General features: G+C 39.3%; 1 protein-coding gene across 1 annotated transcript; it reads right to left on the bottom strand.

Annotated features, from left to right (window-relative positions):
- Nucleotides 1-8,158: 8,158 nt before the first annotated feature.
- LOC124159723 lies at nucleotides 8,159-13,525 on the bottom strand. Its single transcript, XM_046535634.1, has one exon. The coding sequence runs from the start codon at nucleotides 13,523-13,525 to the stop codon at nucleotides 8,159-8,161; it is 5,367 nt and encodes a 1,788-aa protein (XP_046391590.1).
- Nucleotides 13,526-19,227: the final 5,702 nt, after the last annotated feature.

Here is a 19,227-nt window from a genome sequence, read left to right on the forward strand (position 1 = left end):
TTCCTCGTTAATTAAGAGGTGGCTTCGCCGCCCAGGGGAAGAGTATGTCCCCCAGGGGTACTCCGCTCAGTCCTCGGAGAGGCATCGACTTTGCCATTCCTCTACAGGGGTTGGCTTTGCCGCCTAGAGGGCAGTGACAGTTCAGAATAGTTCAGAACTGTAAAGGGGGTGGAGGAAGCCACCAGCGGCTGTGCCGCTTGTTCCTTGGGTCGGCTTTACCGTTTATAGTAAAGGGCGGCATCGCCGCCAAAGGGTTACTTACGCCCCCTAGCTTCGCCAGTTAGTTGAAAGGCGGCTTCGCCGCCTCGGTGGTGAGGAGGCCCCCCCGCTGCTGCTCCACTTAGCCCCCATTATGGGTCTCCTCCTCCGAGGGGGGCTCCAGTGGGATGCAGGGATTTTAATGTGTGTGATTCATGAGGTCAACGATAATCCACATTGATTCTGTAGTGGTGATTGAAAAGGGTGGGGCAATGCGACGTAATTGCGGCGACCAGTACCCATAAAAGAAAACCTAATGACAAATTTCAATTTTTAGGTTTGTGTAATTGGGGAGGTTTCAAAAAAATACTGCGGGTGTCATATTTGTGTTCAACCAGGGGTCACAAATTGATCTCATTAATTCCGTGCCGATAGTCGTAGGGATCCGGAACAGTGGCGGAATTCTGAAGATAAATACCCAAATAGGTGACCTTTCAGAAAATAATATTTTGGGAAGTTTCAAGGGGTTGTGGGGGGTTTTAATAACTCATAGGGTTGGGGAACACGGGCTGAATGGTGACGAAAACTACCCGGAAAGGCGACCTTAAAAAATTTAATTTTTCTGGGAGGTTCCAGAATGTGATCGGGGGTTTTCAGGTTTTATCCCGTATGGTTTACGGTGGCCCGCCATTAGCAAATATTCCATATCTAAGGCTGTGAGGGGACGGGCAGTGCGGCGTAATATCGGTCAGAAAGTCCCAAAATGGAGATTTAATGTCACATATTACATTTTTGAGGGGTTTCAGGGGGATGCCTGGGGTTTATATGGGTGTACTGCTAGTTGTCACTAGTCGTTCACGTAGGGATGAGTCGTGGGGGTAGGGATCAGCGGTGGAATTGTGACAAAAAGTACCCAAAAAGTAGACTTCCAAATGCAAAATTCAATTTTTTTGGGGGTGTATTGGGATTAATAGGTTTCCACTGCCAGTGGTCACCAATCGTGAACATCATTTCCGTGGCGATGAGTGGTAGGGGTTGGAAAAGTTGAGGAATAGTGACGATAAGTACCCGAAAAGGAGACTTATATGCATAATTTAATCTTTTGAGGGTGTTTCAGCGGGTTTGAAGATGACGGTATTATATGGTCCCATTTATTTACTATCATATCTAACTGAGGTCACCCCTGTGCCATCCATATTTTGAGAGTAATATAGTAAAAAGTAAGACATTCGCGGGAAACAAATGAAAAGTGTCCACACTTTTTTTTCTCCATATTTTAACTTTTTCTGAGTAATCAAGGACGTTGAAAGAAACTTAACTTCTATTCGTATAACATGTTATGAGCATAAATAAATATCATTTTCGTTATCCTACACCTGATATTACGTCAAGGGAATTAGGAGTTATGAAAGTTTTCCAGTAAAGAGGTGTTCATTGGTTTCTCATTGACCTTCTTGCGCTCACGAGTCCCTGGAATGTGCCATGAGTCATTTAAATTAGAAATACATGTGACTTTAATGTTTATTGCCTGCAGACGTCTTTTCTTTTCGGTATTATGATTACTGATAATGGTCTCATTATGCTAAGCCACGTATCATTTGAAAGAAAAAGAATTGCACTTTCTTATTCCTGCAGTTCCATTTCGTTTTATACCTGATTTACACTGAATATAAATAAATATCCCAAAAAGGTTCAATTTGAGCGTGTTTTGCTTACTATCCCCTTGACGACCATCAATACTGTTTATGCCGTTTGAAATATCTTTCTATCACACTAAATTATAAATGGCATGTTCCAAATAATGAAAAACTTTGTTTTTCACACATACACAATTTTAAGTTACACGTTTTATCACATGGTAAACCATTCAGTTTGTTTGTATTGGCTAAGGATGGATTTACTATAAATACCGTACACTTCATCGCACTAATAGAGAAAAATTTCGGGCAGGTAATGTCCCATGAGTCAATTCCATAAGAAATACATGTAAATTAAATTTTTAATGCCTACAAACGTATTTGTTTTTGCATATTAAATTTAGTGATAATGGTCTCATTAAGTTAAGCTACGTATCATTTGAAAGAAAAAGAATTGCACTTTCTCATTCCAGTAGTACCATTTCGTTTTCTATCTGATTTACACTTAATTTAGAAATAAACATCCAATAAATGTTCAATTTTATCGTGTTTCGCTTACTGTCCCCTTGACGACCGTCAATATTGTTTATGCCGTTTGAAATATCTTTCTATCACACTAAATTATAAATGGCATGTTCCAAGGAGATGTATTACTACCACTATCTAGCGAAACTAAAATCTGCTCTAGAAAAATTTTCCCTTACATTTGATAAAACAAATAATGCACTGTTAAAAAATCTTTGGGACTACGAACCTCCGCTGAAACCAAAACACCGCCTCCCCAAATGTACCCTCAACCCTTCCCATATCCCTATCCCCTTATTCCCTGTCCAGTATTATTATGCCATGACTCTTTTAATCTGTAAAACGTGATCAACTAATCTGCCTGCAAGATTACTAAACGAAACGCCCAGGAGACAGCTGCAAAGCTGGGAACTGCGGAAAACAATAACGAGAAAAATACTCGGGCTTGGACCTACTACTTCCACGAATCCCTATTATTCCGACAGATGTGCCAAATGAATACATACGGGTTCAATTTCTAATTAGATTGGCAATCGCAATGACAATAAATAAGACCAAAGTATCTCTGTTCGTGGCTTAAATATGGGAAAACCGTGTTTTTTACAACGAAACAATTTTACGTGACATCTTTTATCGCTTGAGTAAACCATCCAGTTTTGTTTCTGTTGGCTGAAGATGGCCTTAATATAAATACCGTACTAAAAGACGAAAATATGGGGTAGGTACGGTTAATATGCTAGGAGAAAATGACACTTATCGATATAATTTCATATCGACATATCTTGAAAAGGGTATGTACTTCTGCAAAATATTTTATATGTATGAATAGTAAGTTACCTTCTAGCATACCGTTAAAAGTCTTATCCCAGCAACTATAGTAAAAGGTCTGCAAAAGGAATCTCTACAGTACACAATTTTATCGAACATAACGTCAACTATAACGACTGCATTAGTTTATTGAAACTTTTATCTTGTTTTGTACCTTTTTTTATCTACCGGTAAGAGTTTAAGTCCCTTTCATAATTAAATAAAAAAATATGTAAGCGACAAATCGAATTCCAGCATTTTAGATTCGATTTTTCTTGTTGGAAAACGGGTAGAGCGGGATGATCATCATTGCTAAATGTGACCTCTATGGTAAGGATCATGTCCTTATATTTTTATTAATCTCGCAAAAGAGGAAACTCGTATAAAACGATATCGATATATCCCCATTTACTTAACATTGAAAATATATTTCGCCATAAAGTTAAAACTATGGTTTTCCACGGAGACCAAAAGATAACAGAAATCTTATATCACCAATCACGTACTATCCTAAAAATTTCAGACATCTACATTCAATAACAAAGGAGAAAATGAGGCATATCGATATTATTTCATTTCGATATATCTTCATTATGAATCATTACTCATCAAAATATGTTACATGTACGTATAGTACGTTGCTGTCTAAGCAAATAATTAAAAAATTTATCCCCGTAACTATGTAAACAAGTCTGAAAAAGACATGTATCGAATGCACCCTTGGATCGATTATAACATCGCTTCTAATTATTCGATCCGCCTGATTTAACTTTTTCCAGATTGAGCACGTCAACTTTGGTATTGCATTTGAATTACGATTTCATATCTTGAATAACAAAATAGTTATTAGGGAAGAAAGCGTATCCAAGGAGATTGGTATCGATATAACTCACACATTAATTTATCGAGAGAATTGGTTATCATTGCAAAAGTTGTCCTTTTTGATAATAGTATTACCCTGAAAATTTCATTCATCTAACTTGAACGGTTGCCATGTTATTCAAGATCGTGTGCTTGTGAGGAAACTTGTATAAAACGATTTAGATATATCCCCATTTACTTTACATTGAAAATATATTTCGGCATAAAGTTGAAACTATGGTTGCCATGGAGACCAAAATATAACAGAAATCTTATATCACCAATCACGTAATATCCTAAAAATGTCGGACATCTACGGTCAATAACAAAGGAGAAAATTAGACCTATCGAAATTATTTCATTTCGATATATCTTCCAAAGGAATCATTACTCAACAAAATATTTTACATGTACGTATAGTACGTGGCTGTCCTGGAATAGAATTATAATTTTTATCCCCGTAACTATGTAAACAAGTCTGAAAAAGACATATATCGAATGCACCCTATGATCGATTATAACTTCGCTTCTAATAATTCGATCCGCCAGAATTAACTTTTGGCAGATTAAGCACGTCAACTTTAGTATTACATTTGAATTTCGTATTCATACTTCGAATAACGAGAAAGTTATTAGCGAAGAAAGCGTATCCAAGGAGATTGGTATCGATATAACTCACACATTAATTTATCGAGAGAATTGGTTATCATTGCAAAAGTTGTCCTTTTTGATAATAGTATTACCCTGAAAATTTCATTCCTCTAACTTGAACGGTTGCCAAGTTATTCAAGATCGTGTGCTTCACAAAAAAATGGCGACAATGATTTTCTCACGTGCAGGATATTTTTCGGAATTTTATTATGAATTAACCAAGAGGGTTATCGGAAAAACAGGGTAGGGCGTGAGGGTACGGAGTACCCTCTAAGGGTTTTCACGGAGATTCCAAATTTTCATATGCCGAAGTCTCAAAGCCGAAATCCGAAATTTAATATTCGTCTCCTCGACAATGGAAAATCGAAAATCGTTTATTCCTCGGAATTCTTTCGACTTGTGAATATTCCAAGATAGCCAAAAAATCAAGCAAAAAATCTAGTATCTTGCGTTTCAAGGAATTTGTCCTACGATTATTGCAAGTTGGTCAAAAAAAATTCCAAAGTTAGTCCCGTAAGAAAAGCATTGGAAATTTTTAAAAAAATGATAAAAAATAGTAAATATAAATACACCGTTATAACAACCATACCAAAAAATCAATCAAAAAATCTAGTTTACGTCCATTGAATATCATGTTCCTACGACGTTTCAAAATACGAAATAAAAGCGAAAAAGTTTTAGTCCCATAAGGCTCCCATGTTAATTCAAGTCGATATATCTCGAAAACTAATCGACTTTTTCGAGTTTTCAGATTTTTCCTCCCGATGAATTTTTTTTTACTTTTACGTCCAATAAGTCAAATGTCCACACCTATCACAGTTTTGGCTGTGAATTTGTATCCATGAGTGAGTGAGTATGTCACACATCCCGCTGTATATATAAGGGACTCGCGTTTGCTCGCTAGGGGGCTCCGCCCCCTTAGAACCCCCGGATCCGGCTTCGCCGTCTAATTGTGTTGGGATAGAAAATGTTAAATTTTCATCATTCAAAAACGGGAGCGGATCGTGGAGAATAAAATTTGAATTATAAGCTAAAACATTTATTCCAAATAAATGTGAACAATTATGGAAAACATTTTCATAGAGAAAATTATTGTATTATGCGTTTTCCGATACGCGATTTGTGACGCATCATAAAATGAGAGGAAGGGCTGGTTGTCAAGGGCCCTACCCCTCCTTCGCACAATCTTTTGACTTGTCCGCTCGGTTAGCTTGGCGGTCTTCTGCTGTGATGCATCGCCACAATCGACGACACTCATCGCATCCAGTCAAAGATAATTAACTTTCAAAATGAATGAAATGAGTGAAATAATGCCAAATGAATATATTATTATTTTCGTATGCATAATATTTTAAAACATAATTTTTAATCGTTCTTTGTTTGTAATCTTAGTACGCATTAAGTGTATTAGAGATGCTGTTAATAGCTACGTGGGAAAATATCTTCAGAGAAAAAGCATAAAAATTAAGGAAAATCTCTGGAAGACTTCTGCATAAATGATTTGCATGTAATTGGCAGGTAAATGCCAAAATGAAAATTTAATTGAAGCAGCTCCGATAGATTTTTCAGCGTACCTTGATTCTATGATCACCCACTGCATTTGCCAATCGAAAGCCATTAATGGTTTAATTTAAAAATCGAATGCTAATCTAAGTTGGGTTAGTCATTTGTAAAGAGAAGACAATCACGACTATTGCGTGTTTTTACTAATTATTCACCTTTCAATCACGACGAAATGCGAGTTCTATAGGCTTTTGTCCATAAGGAACTATGACTTTTCTAACTGTTCAATGAAATGGCTTCCGATTGTTGCCACCTCCTCGCCACGTTGAGGCTGCAGTTCGGATTTGAGGAGGGCATGCACAACAACTACCCTAAACTATTGTCAAGATTAAAGCTGATAGATACAGTTTTAAAACAAAAAAAGTAAAAATGAACATCGTAATAATTACGTAATAATAAATTCGAGGCGTATATGATCATGCAATTTAAAGTAGGTAGACATACATTCAAACAGTTTAATTTTTTTAGGTTTTTCCTTTACCTTTAATCTCCTCTTAACAAATGCGTACGGGTTACATGAAATGTAAACAGTCAATGCCGATTAAAGCATAATAATGCATTCTGAAAAGACTATAACGTGCAAATAACAATGATAGTAGATATTGTTTTGTTTTTCTAGATCCATGCTAGATTGAAAAGGCAAAAAGTTAAATAAATGTACTACATCTAGTTCCAAACGTGCATAAGTAAAATTTCACACAGCATATAGGCATGCAAAATTTAAAGAACACGTTAGTAACTTAATATTTTTGGCATAATATTTTATTTTGTATATTTTTCCCAGCTATAATAATGAAACCAATGCAACATTTATTGAACAAAAGCATGCAGATTTAAAAATAAGGGGGAACAATATGAAAAAGAAGCAAGAAATGCAATATACATGCTAACGTGCATTTATGATACAGATTTGACTAAATACTTATTTTGGTCTTTTTCATTTTTTCATTTTTTGTTTTGTTTTTAAAATTTTATGTAATAAACTTAAGTTAATTCTACAGGTAAAAGGCCTTAAATTAGCATGCATTTAAAGCTGACTATTATATAATTATTTATTTATTTTTCAATTTTTTATTTTTTTTTGGTTTTATCATTTTTTGGTACCCTATTTCCTATCTGTGTACCTACAACGGGGTCTGTATAACGCATTCTATACGTGTGGGGTAATTTCGCTAAATAATTATATTTTTGCCAATTTTTTCATCGGTCATCGACGACGGAATGCACGCAAGAGTCATCACACACCCTACTCAACTGTAAATTCACGGGTTCACGGGCGGTGGAGATGCTTGATTGCAGCCTTCTTCATGAGGAGATTCCAGCGACGGTCTTGGTTGTGGTGGCTTCACTTCTTGCTTCGGTCTTCGTCTCACCGATTCTCTCTCTCTCTGTGGTGGAAATACCCGTGGTGCCTTCTCCCCCCTACTCTACCCACCCCAGTGACCAGCCGTTTACCGGCGCCTATTGGGTCTCCCTATGATTTTTAACGATGACGATGAAAGGCACGCAAGGGTCATCACACACCCTACTCAACTGTAAGTTCACGGTTTCGCGGACTGTGGAGATCCTTGTTTGCAGCGTTCTTCATGAGGAGATTCCAGCGACGGTCTTGGTTGTGGTGGCGTCACTTCTTGCTTGGGTATTCGTCTCACCGATTCTCTCTCTCTCTCTCTCTGTGGTGGAAATACCCGTGGTGCCTTCTCCCCCCTACTCTACCCACCCCAGTGACCAGCCGTTTACCGGCGCCTATTGGATCTCCCTATGATATCTACCGATGACGATGGAAGGCACGCGAGGGTCATCACTCAGCCTACTCCACTGAATTCCTACGAAGTCACGGACGATAAAGATGATTGAGCAGATTATTCTTCAAATTTTACACCAAGGTTATCACAACGCAATTCTTGAATTTATCTTCAGAGTAGGAGATCTTCGAAAACTATATTCTTCACGTAAGCTACTCCATCAATTACTCTATTACATGGAACATGGACGACGATATCTTCGGGGCTTCGTACTCGACTCAATAAAACATAGAGCTGACCGTGAGTAAAACAGTCAGTTCTTAAATCAACTCCAACGTAGTCAATTGTTTGACCCTGACTCTTGTGACTGGTCATGCAATAGGCCAACGTCAAAGGAAATTGGCGGCGTCGCACACGAAGTGGTGACCCTTCCATAAATGGAAAGCTAAACGTTATCCGAGGAATTGCAATAGGTTGGTTGTTGCCGGGCTTCCTGACAGTTATGAGGCGGTTGCTGATCGCAGTCACGATCACTTTTGTACCGTTCACAAGTCCATCGCCGATATTTAAATTCCTCATTACAAGGCACACAGAGCCCACCTTAAGATGTAGTATGTGATCTGGTACACCACTTCCAGAAGCTTGATTTAATAGATGGACATCGATATCTAGCCCGTCGTTGTCTTCTTTGTCAACAGTGTCCGCACTCCTCAGTTCATGGATACGACCTGGAGATGAATGGAGAACTAGACGATTTATTTCATTGACATTGACGTTCAGAGTAGATAGAATAGCTCTTCTTGCACACAGCTCTGGATCTTTTACGACAGTCTCGGGAAAGACGAAAGACAGCAGTTCCTTTAGTGAAGCAACGGATCTAATTCCGCGCAGCGGAATCAAAGATAATTCTTTCCCAAACGAAAATGGGGGTATAGTTCCGTTGCCGACTCCAAGAAGGAAGTTGGAATAATACATGGAGGCACTCGTTCGTTGAGGTGTGGTGAGCGAGAATACCCGGAAAAATGACCACAGTGGTGATGAACGGAGGGAAACGCAGGTGACATCTCCTGGTGTGCGTGCATTCCGGACGACGGGAGCAATCTGCCTGAAATCTCCGGAGCTTATGAATATTTTTCCTCCAAATGGCTTGTTGGAATTCATTAGATCTCTCAGAGACCTATCAAGAATACCGAAAATGAATTTGTGTGCCATTGGTGCTTCGTCAAAAACGATGACTCGGGCTTTTCGGATGAGATCAGCGCGTTGCGAGCCGTTCGTTATGTTCCAAACGCCAGTGCCCTCTCTTAAATCCAATGGAAGTCCGAACATGCTGTGTGCGGTGGTTCCTCCAGGCATGTTTGCTGCTGCTATTCCAGAGCTTGCTACAGCGAGAGCCACCTGTCGATGGCTGCGTACGTATGCGAGGATCACGCGGATTAGAGCCGTTTTGCCATAACCTCCAGGCCCGTCGATGAAAATTACTTGATCCCTTCTTTCTTCTTTTTCGTACAGAATCTTGAAATATTCATAAATTCGTCGTTGATCTTCGGAGAGCTTCGGTTCCCATTCTTTGACGATGGCGGTCTGTTGGTCCATTCCGTAATTGTCAAGTTCTCTGTCCAGCTCGGTCGTGTTATCCTTCACGTATGGAAGACCGTGATCGGTCAAACATGATCCCTGCCGACGGAGACTTCGATCAATATCGATCAGGGCAAGTTTGTAGGCCCGTTCTGGGTTTTCACGGTGACGTTCCAATAAATCCTCGCAAATAGAGTCCTTAAAAGTCTCCCACAGAAGAGCAGCCGGAGCTCCCATGTTGCAAAGCAGCACGAACAAAGAGCGTAGTCTGTAGCCAACCATGAACGTTGATGCCTCCCGTATCACGTGGTTGTACTCTTCCTCGTCTTCTATTAGGCCCATTGTTCTCGCCAAATCCTGGAATGTGCGGCAATCGTTGCCACCACGCGATAAAAGATCTTCGTATCCTCGGCAATTGATAGACATGAGTAGTATCCTAAGATAGTATAGTTCGCCGCGATTAGGAGAAACCCAATGTATCCTACACACCTTATGACCACGCTGGCGAGACGTGATGAAATGCTGTCCGTCGGGGTGTTCGTATGCATTTTCGTTAGGACGTTTTGTGTGTACCACATAATTTTCATAAAAACTCTGGTACGTTAAATATTCAAATTCATGGTGATAAGGACGATCAAAATAGATGATGAGCTTCGAAGTTGCTCTTGATATCACTTCTGACTGGTCTGATGGGTGAGGTCTAAATACGATCGATTGTTTTCCTTGCAGATGAACAGGGAGACACTCGACTGTGGGCTCCGATTTAGATATCGGGAAGTCTAAGAGACGCCAGCATGCGTCGCTAGCACCCACCATCCTCTTTGTCACGTAATGTTCAACCTCATCCTCCTGTCTTCCCAGTGGAGTAACGGTGACGTTTTGTAACGATCCTCCTTTCATTAGGTACTTGAATAAGTATTTTATGACGCGACGGGTTGAGGAAATCTCCAGGTTGATGTGGGCTTCGTACTTCAAAAGCAAAGCCGGATTATACGGAACCACCCATCCGTCGTGCACGGCCAAATCTCCTTGTCTTGTCTTAATAACGCCTTCGTTCCGATAGTCACGCCTGTACTGCACGAAACCCCTATCATCGACGTGGGTGGTCTGACATGCAGGCTTGGGGTAAAATTTAGTGCAGTACCCCTTATCCGCGTCCCAGCAGGGGAATTCGGTGCGATAATCGCTGCCACATGGGCCGTGAACCATGTTCTTAAGGACTAAGTCTCTAAGTCTTCCTCCGGCCTCTAGTTCGGAGGGAATAGTAGCCCGAATGACGGAGTCAATTTCGTGGGCCTGGACTGGATCATCGCCGTCTATTTTGAATACGATATGTGCATGAGGTAGGCCCCGCATCTGCATTTCAATGACGTAAACGATGTACAGTGGTTTACCGAAAAATGCTCCACTACGAATATCCCTCATTAATTCTCCAAGCTTAATTTGGAAAATTCTGCAGGCAGTAGCCGGGTCACTGAGCCCGGTGCCATGAGGGCAAGCCTTTTTATTTTCAACCCAATTCGCGCTGTACGTGAATGTGAGGAAGAATGTCGGCGAACCCAAACGAGAGACGAGACCCATGGCGTTTTCGTAGTGAACTTTCATGTATCGCGGGCCTCCAGTGAAAGAACTAGGGAGGTACACTTTCCCTGGCTGGACTCCACCTTCTCCTTGGACGGTTTCATCACGATGTAAATCCTGCATGACTTGTCCAATTCTTTGCCTATTCCTCTCTGCTTCGACCAGCTCGTCCAGCGGCACTACCCGCAAGGCTGTTTCCGTATTTGACCTATGTTGAGAGAATCTTATAAATCGAAGACGTTCCTCTTCATATCTTGCAAACATTTCGACCTGCCAAGCCTGCGAAAGTCGTCCAGTGTGCGAAAATCGTGGGTCTGACAATAAAAGGCACCGTGAATAGGTAAACTGCGTTAGCTTTCTCCCGTGGTTGTCAATACGGCCAATATACCATCCAATTTCACCTTCAGGGTAAAGAAGGGGGTACTGAAATGGCTCCATTAGGGGGCTAAGCAAATCTATCGAAGACGGACGTTGTTCACTTCTCTTCCAGATGGTGAGCTGCCGAGGATGCGTTAGGGAATCATCATTGCTCAATACGGCGTGAACTTCTATTCCGGTATGTCTGTCACCAAGAGTTGGCCCATGCGTAGATCTACTGGTAACCTGAAAAGTTAAGTGAGCTTCAATGGATGGCTCATCACTCAGTTTTTTAAAGTCCTTTATGAATGGATTGCATCCTCTGAGAAATTCTTCGATCTCATTTATTATCCTTGGACTGAGAGATCTTCCCATGGCAATATTTATCCGTTCTTCTCCGTCGTCTATGTATAACCGGCAGCGGTTGACAAACTGGACGTTTCCATTTTTTGTCCTGAACTTCTGACCTGGTGCTTCCAGACTATGAACCTGGTGGTACATCTTCCCCTCGATCTTAAAGAAAGCTATTCCTGAAGGATGTCGGTATCCACCTGAAACTTCTAGGGCACAGAATGCGAAGAGATCGTTGTAAGCACGGGCACGTTTTAGGAAATCTTTATTCAAATAAAATGGTGCGGTAAGAGGAGGTAGTCGGAGCACGTTGTACGATCCCTGGCCGCAACACCATTTCTTCCTGTCCTTTTCTTCATCAAATAGCCGTGCTTGGCAATGAGGACATCTATATATTCCATCATCCCACAGACTAGATTTCTTCAAATTATAGGGATGGATGTCATGGAGAGCGTCTGCCTGCCAGTAAGCCATAGGCCCCATGCATACAATCTTTCTCGCAGTAGCAGAAGAAACGTGTCGCAAGTCTTTTCTTTCTGGATTTCTCTGTCTGAATTGTCTTGTTTTTTCCCGTGGCGCCAAAGGATTTCGTTCATTGTAGCGTCGCACTGATCCCCGATTAATCTCTGGTCGATCCTGGGTGTACCTCCTCACAGCTTCCTGATTCACTTCAGGATGAGCTGCAGTGTACCGCCTAACTGCTTCCCTGTTCACGTTCCTATGTTCTTGGCTGTATCGACGAACCGATTTTTTAATTATATCTGGGTTCTTGGCGGCATATTTTTTCTTCGATTCCCTTACCTGTTCTTCACGACTTGATAAAAGTGTTTTAGGACGACCTCGTTTCCTTTTCTTAGGTCTTCCTGCGCGATTTGTTTTCTCCGATGTTAATGATTCCAATCGAGAAAGGAGAACAACTGGCTTCATGAAGAGCAGCTTGGGGTCTACAGATATGCTGTTACGCGAGGTAGAGGTAGTTTGGCCGTATATAGTACTCTGAGAAGCGTGAAGAAGTAATTGATCCTCAAATTGCGAGACAGTGAGCCGAGTAACTGTGAATTGGCTAATCCTGCCATCCAACAACAGCAACCTGGCCAGTGACAAACAGCTGTCACATTGGAAGAGACGTGCTAAATTGTTATTTTTGTTTTCCAAGTCATGCCTACGCTCACAGTCTACGGCGTGCGAGTCAAAGAGAAATAGTTCATTATTTAGATTCCAGAACGAAATAGTCTTATGCTGTCCTGTGAACAAATATCCAACGTTCCTATTGAAAGTTGATAGCAACTCCTGTAAAACTTCTGAAAGTGATTTCACACAGTCATCAACATTAGCATCGTTCTGAGGGTACAATCCATAGTGTACTTCTGATACATCAATGTGCACGCGTCGTCCGAAAATGTCGAAATCCCTCGGTAGCTCTTCCGGGTATAGTAAACGTTCTTCACCGGATACTCTTGGATTTCTCACACTCTTATACAACCTATCTCCACTCAGTAAAATAGAATCAATGGAATGTGAGGTGAATATTCCATCAACAAACTTCCATGCTAGAGCGCAAGCCGAGTTCGCAACACATTGAACATTATTACTCCACCCAAACAACTGCTCGTTATCCTGGCTGAAAGACCCCGACGCTATGCAAACAAAGCCCTTGTCACCGGAATGCATTGCTAAAGATATTTATTCAAAAAATGAAAAATGAAAATAAAATACAAATAACAGTTTTACTATATTAAATAAAATGGAAGTAAAATATCAATAATGATATTGTTAAATACTTAAAAGTACTTAATAACTAAATATCAATTTGACAAATGTACCCTGTCAATTTTTATGAGGCAACCAAAAATATTGACAGGGTATAGTTTCAACGGCCGGAAACTATGTCCTGCCGAGTAGGATTAGCGTAAGAACGCCGGGTATAACTTACGGAATGCCCACTCAAAATCTTCTAAAGGTACGCTGAAATATAAGATAAGATGTGACAGTAGCACAATCAATAACTATAGAGGAATAAATGTCAAGTTTTTTTACAAAATAAAAGGTAATCGTGTTGCCGTTAGGAACCTTTCATTTCAAGAATAATGTACGTAAATTATTAGGCAGCATTATTCCAAAGAAATTTTAATATAGGTTATCCAAAGAACATCGTGCACGGGTAAAATTACTGTATTAAGACCAGTATATAAATGAGAGACACTTTTACAACGCCAATATTATCAGTTCATTTATTTTAAGCAATTTTGTTTTTCAATAGGACAACAATGTTTTGCATCGTATTCGATGTGAAACTGGTTTTAGTGATTGGTGAAGTTACAATTAATTTTCTTTTTTAATCCTCAATTAATTTATATTTTGAGAAGGTGCAGGGGCTATTAAAATGTTTGCAAGCCCTAAGTATAGTCACAGAGGCTGAGTTTACATAAATGAATGCGATAATATTAACTGAAGGAGTGGGAAAAAAAGGAGTCATGAAAATTTTACGAAGACGGAACAACCTGACCGACCAGACAATGAAAAAAAAGCTGATGTTGTAGGTCATTGTCTAAGGATGGCAAAGCGGATAGGAAGCCATAATCACAATTACAATACATTCTTAATAAATTAAGTTATCGTAAGAAATCACCCTGTGCATAGAGGAAACTGCACAATTATTCGCTCAATTTTTTTTATAGTAGCAAGTTTTAAAAATAATTTTATTATTGTTGAAAGTACCTTTTAGTACTTTAATATGACATTTAAAGTACTTCCATGTCCGATGAGACTGAAATAAGAAAAATATTTTACACTCGACTAAGAAACGGTAATTAAGTACTTCCATGCCCGATCAGGCTGAAATAGGAAAAATATTTTTCCATTCGACTAAGAAATGGTAATTAAAATGAACAGCCTGATTAATTTTTTGGCGCAATAAATTTTGGAACCCGTTGTATGTAGAAATTATCATTAAATTTTTGGGAAAATTAGCACTATGAAATGCGGAAATGGAAGAGCTAACACAAGGAAATGGAAGACAATCTTCGATCACCTTATGATGCCAAGAGGTCACGTACGAATGGATTAGCGACGACCATGTGAAGGTCTGCTACAGAGCTGTAAACGAAATAAGAGTAATGTGTAAAATTCAGATGGTGGTGTAAATATAAAATGCCCCTAAATGTGAAAACAACGCGATGGCACATGATAAAATTCATGCTAAAGAAAGTAAACAAGGGTTACCAAGATGGATCTGATCTCCCACGGCTTCAGTGCAATGATACTTCCTATGATCCATGCTGAAACCAGTACTGAGTCACATGAAAATGATGCACATAGAACAAAAATTCGACGTGACAAAAAAAACTAACTACATTTTTAAAACCAGCATGCCTACTAGACTCTGAAATAGATATTAATTCAACAGAAATAGCGTTGAAAATAGTTCCCTGGTGTAATAGTGGGTATAAGCTGATTATCCACAGGGTTAACATGGTTGCGTAGGTCGTGAGGAAAGTTGTACTACCGTAGAAAATAAATTATATGTGTTGGGGAACAACGTTAAGGCATACGGAACGTGTTAGCTATCAGAAGTAAACAAAGGATTAGAAGATGTAAGCAGGCAATGATGGAGAAATGGATTGGCAATGACTATTAGATGCGAAGTGGGAAAAGTAGTCTCAGTTATGAATGCTCTCCGCTGCGCCCTAATCAGCAAGTTATAAAGAATGTTGCGAAATAACTGTCTGAAATAAGAAGCTTTCAAATAATGTCAGATTTATTCAAGGCAAACATATTTATTTGTTAGCCTTACACGACCTTGTAAAAGCATAACGAAACGTTCTTTCTATGATAAAGAACGAACAAGTACTGAAGACTTCACCTGCGAAAGGTTAGCTGAACCGCGTGAAGGACGGCTGCGAACTTCGGCAGTTAATAACTTGTTTTAACACTCCATTCAATAAACAAATGTGCCCGTTTGTAATATTTTTGACGAAGTATTTATTTATGCTAAAAAATGTAATCAGTATCCTATGAAGAACACATTGAAATTTAAAAGGACACACTGAACATAGCATAACATGAGTCAATTTCGAGAGCTGCGTATTTTAATCGGGTAAATGGGGTGTGAACAATAACTGCAAGGCATATTTGCAGATATTCTGTCAAATGTGGCATATTATGTCAGTTATTATGTCGAGAGCGGCATGAAATGTGAAAGTGCAGTTTGGAACGGTAAGATGAATCGCGTAATGAACGATTGCAAACATTCAATGATAAAACATTCTTCAGCTTACTCTCCCCTTTCCATACATTATTGCGTCTATTATTTATCCACGATAAATATTTGATTAAGGTACGGTGAATTGGAAAATGCGATGCGATTTTCTATGAGTTTTCATTAATTTTTAAATGTTGAATATGGCATAAAATATCGCAGTCATAGTGTTTACGTCACAGATAAGGAAAAGGGGTTATTTACTATATAAAATTATTTAAAATATATTTCCCGCGTTATCGGACCATTTTGGAACGACAATGTCATCTTCAAAATATTAATTGACGCTACTGATAAGTAGGTCGAAGTTTCCCCCGGGAGCATGTGCAACTAACAAGAAGTAAAAAAAAGTGAAGATAATATTCTATGCCTTTATGGAAAGACGGAACAGATTTGAAAGGAATTAGCGCAGGTGGACTTTAACTGTTGTAGTTGTCGAAAGACTACGAGAAAGCAAGCAGGTGCATGATTGATACGCGTACGAAAGCTACCGAGAGCGAGAGAGTGATACATTGTAACGACCGCGGCCTGGTGTCGCGACGTACCTAATGTAAATTTTTAATCCCGCGAAGAGTCTGGTTTGAGAGGCGGAATCAATTACAGTCTATCAATATGGGATCCTTTGTGTTAAGTAAACATAAGTCAGAGGAATTGAGCAATAGAAAATAAACGAACACATATTCATTGTTATGGAATGACTTATAATGAGAAGATGTGTTTTGTAATAAAATTGAGACGTTATTTTAAGACACGGTTTGAATTATCTAGGTACCTAAAAAATCAAGCATGAACAGAATAAGTAAATGCAGTCGCGAGCGGTAAGACGAGTGACGTGATGGACGATTGCAAACAACCGATGACAAATAGTTTTTACCTTACTGCCACTTATATTATATTCGTGCGTCTAATATTAAACACTAAATACATTGAAAAAATACGGTGAAGTATCATGAAGTTTTCAAATGATGTCAGTTTCTTAATGTCAGATAATTATATTTAGTTTTATTCGAATAATTGGCGACGACGAAGCAATTTCAAGGAATGCAGTATAATAAGGAGTGTTGAAGAAAAGCAGGGAGAGATATCCGAAGTTCGGGAATATTACTTTACAAACCAGGCGATACAACGATAAATTTGACATTCTGAGGATGTTTAATTTTAATCACGGCAACCAACGGTGACGATAAACAAACTGTTGCCAACAGTCTGTCAGGAACATTGTAGGAATGAGTTATTTTTTCTTCTTTGTCTTGATATTAATAGTTCGCCGAAGGTTACAAAAAGCATTCTAAAAATTACAAAATATGACGTGAATCTAGGATCGCAGGTAAGATAAATAGCGTGTTGGACGATTGCGAACATCCATTTGGGAATAGTTCTTAAGCTTACCTTCCACTTAACTTATATTCTTGCGTCTTATGTTTATAAACGAAAAATTTAATAAAACCGCTCGTCGAACTGCAAGCGTAATTACGATTTTCCCTGAGCTTTCATTATTGCCTAAAAGTTTAATATGGCATAAAATATCGCAGGCATAATGCTTACGTCACGGCTAAGGGAAAGAGTTTATTTAATATACAACATCATTTAAAATATTTTTTCCGCCTTATCAGACGATTATGGAATGCCAATATCATCTGCGAAATAATAATTGACGTTACTGAGAAGCAGGAGGAAGGTTCCCCCTTGTAATGGGGAGCCATTGCAACCAACGCGAAGTAGCAATTAAAGCGAAGAAAGTATTGTATTTTTCCATGGCATGACGGAAAAATTTTAAAAAGGAATTAGCGCGAGTGGATTTTAAGTGTTGTTGTTGGCGCACGATTATGAGAAAGCAAGCAGGTGGATGAACTGCACGGGTCGCGAAACTCCCGAAACCGAGGGAGTGATTGATACATTGTGAACGTCAAAAATAAATGCAAGAAATTCAGGAAAAATAAGGACACCTTGAAGGATAACTAAGAAGGATAAGGGGGACAGTCCTAATTCACGCGTGCATGTTAAAAAAATCAACATCTTAATGCAGTTAATCGTTTTATATGTATTGGCGCAAATATTTCAAATTAAAAATAGGTTAAAATGATTTACCTGTAGTCGTGGTGTCCCACGATGTCCTCGCTTACACGATGGATTACTTTTTATGGGTCCCTCCGTAAGTCACAGGGTAAACAGACAGAAAAACCACAGTCATGAGCTCAGATCTCACATAGGTAAAAAGATCACCTGGTAAACATGAGCTCTGATAGTAGAATGACGAGAAGTTCAACGGTTTCTTGCAATGCGATGTGCTATTGTTGGCGTAGCCTCTGACGGTAGTGGATTTAATTCGTTGAAAGGGAAACAGCGCGCAAGAGATTGCCTAAATTACGTTAATGGGTTAATGAGGTAATTATCAAATCTATTACACATGTTGTGATAGGCAGGCTAATTTGAAAGATAGCCTCCGAAGTTGGCGAGTGTTAAATTGAAAACCAGGCGACACTCACAAAAAATTCAGGTAGATGAATACCACAGATTGGAATGCTCCTGAAAGCGATAGTGTTACATTGTAGCGACCGTATTCCGGCGTCATGACGTTATGCAATTTTTCAAATTATCCAACGAGGAGTCTGGTTTGAGAGGCGGAATCAATTACGGTCTATGGTAATGGCATCTTTTGAGCTAAGTAAATGTTAGTCTGTGGAAGTGAATGGGAAATAAATGAACATATGATCATTGTTATGGAATGACTTATAATGGGAAGAAGCGTTTTGTTATACAATGGAGATGTTATTTTGAGACACATAAGGAATTATGTAGTTAATAATACGCACAAGAACTGAATGAGAAAGTGTAATTGTGAACTGTAAGATGAATCGCATAACCTTTGATGAAGATTACCTTCCAACTAAACTGCTATCCTTGCGTCTCATATTTTTTCACCAAAGAAGACTGACCCGTGAGAATAATTAACCCAACACCTGCTCTATTCCCCTGCCAGAACGCTGTATCATAAATCCAAATGCTACTCAATAGAAAGTACTAATGGAACTCATGTAGTGAATAAGTTTTTTAATCGATCCCGGTTTTTAAACGCCGGCCAAGAACTGAACAGTCAGGCGCGTTTCCCTATTTT

This window comes from Ischnura elegans, chromosome 5 (genome assembly GCF_921293095.1).
Source record: "Ischnura elegans chromosome 5, ioIscEleg1.1, whole genome shotgun sequence".
Lineage (NCBI taxonomy): Eukaryota > Metazoa > Arthropoda > Insecta > Odonata > Coenagrionidae > Ischnura > Ischnura elegans.

Coding starts and splice junctions, on each gene's coding strand:
- LOC124159723 (XM_046535634.1), bottom strand. CDS start 13,525: ATGCATTCCGGTGACAAGGGCTTTGTTTGCATAGCGTCGGGGTCTTTC.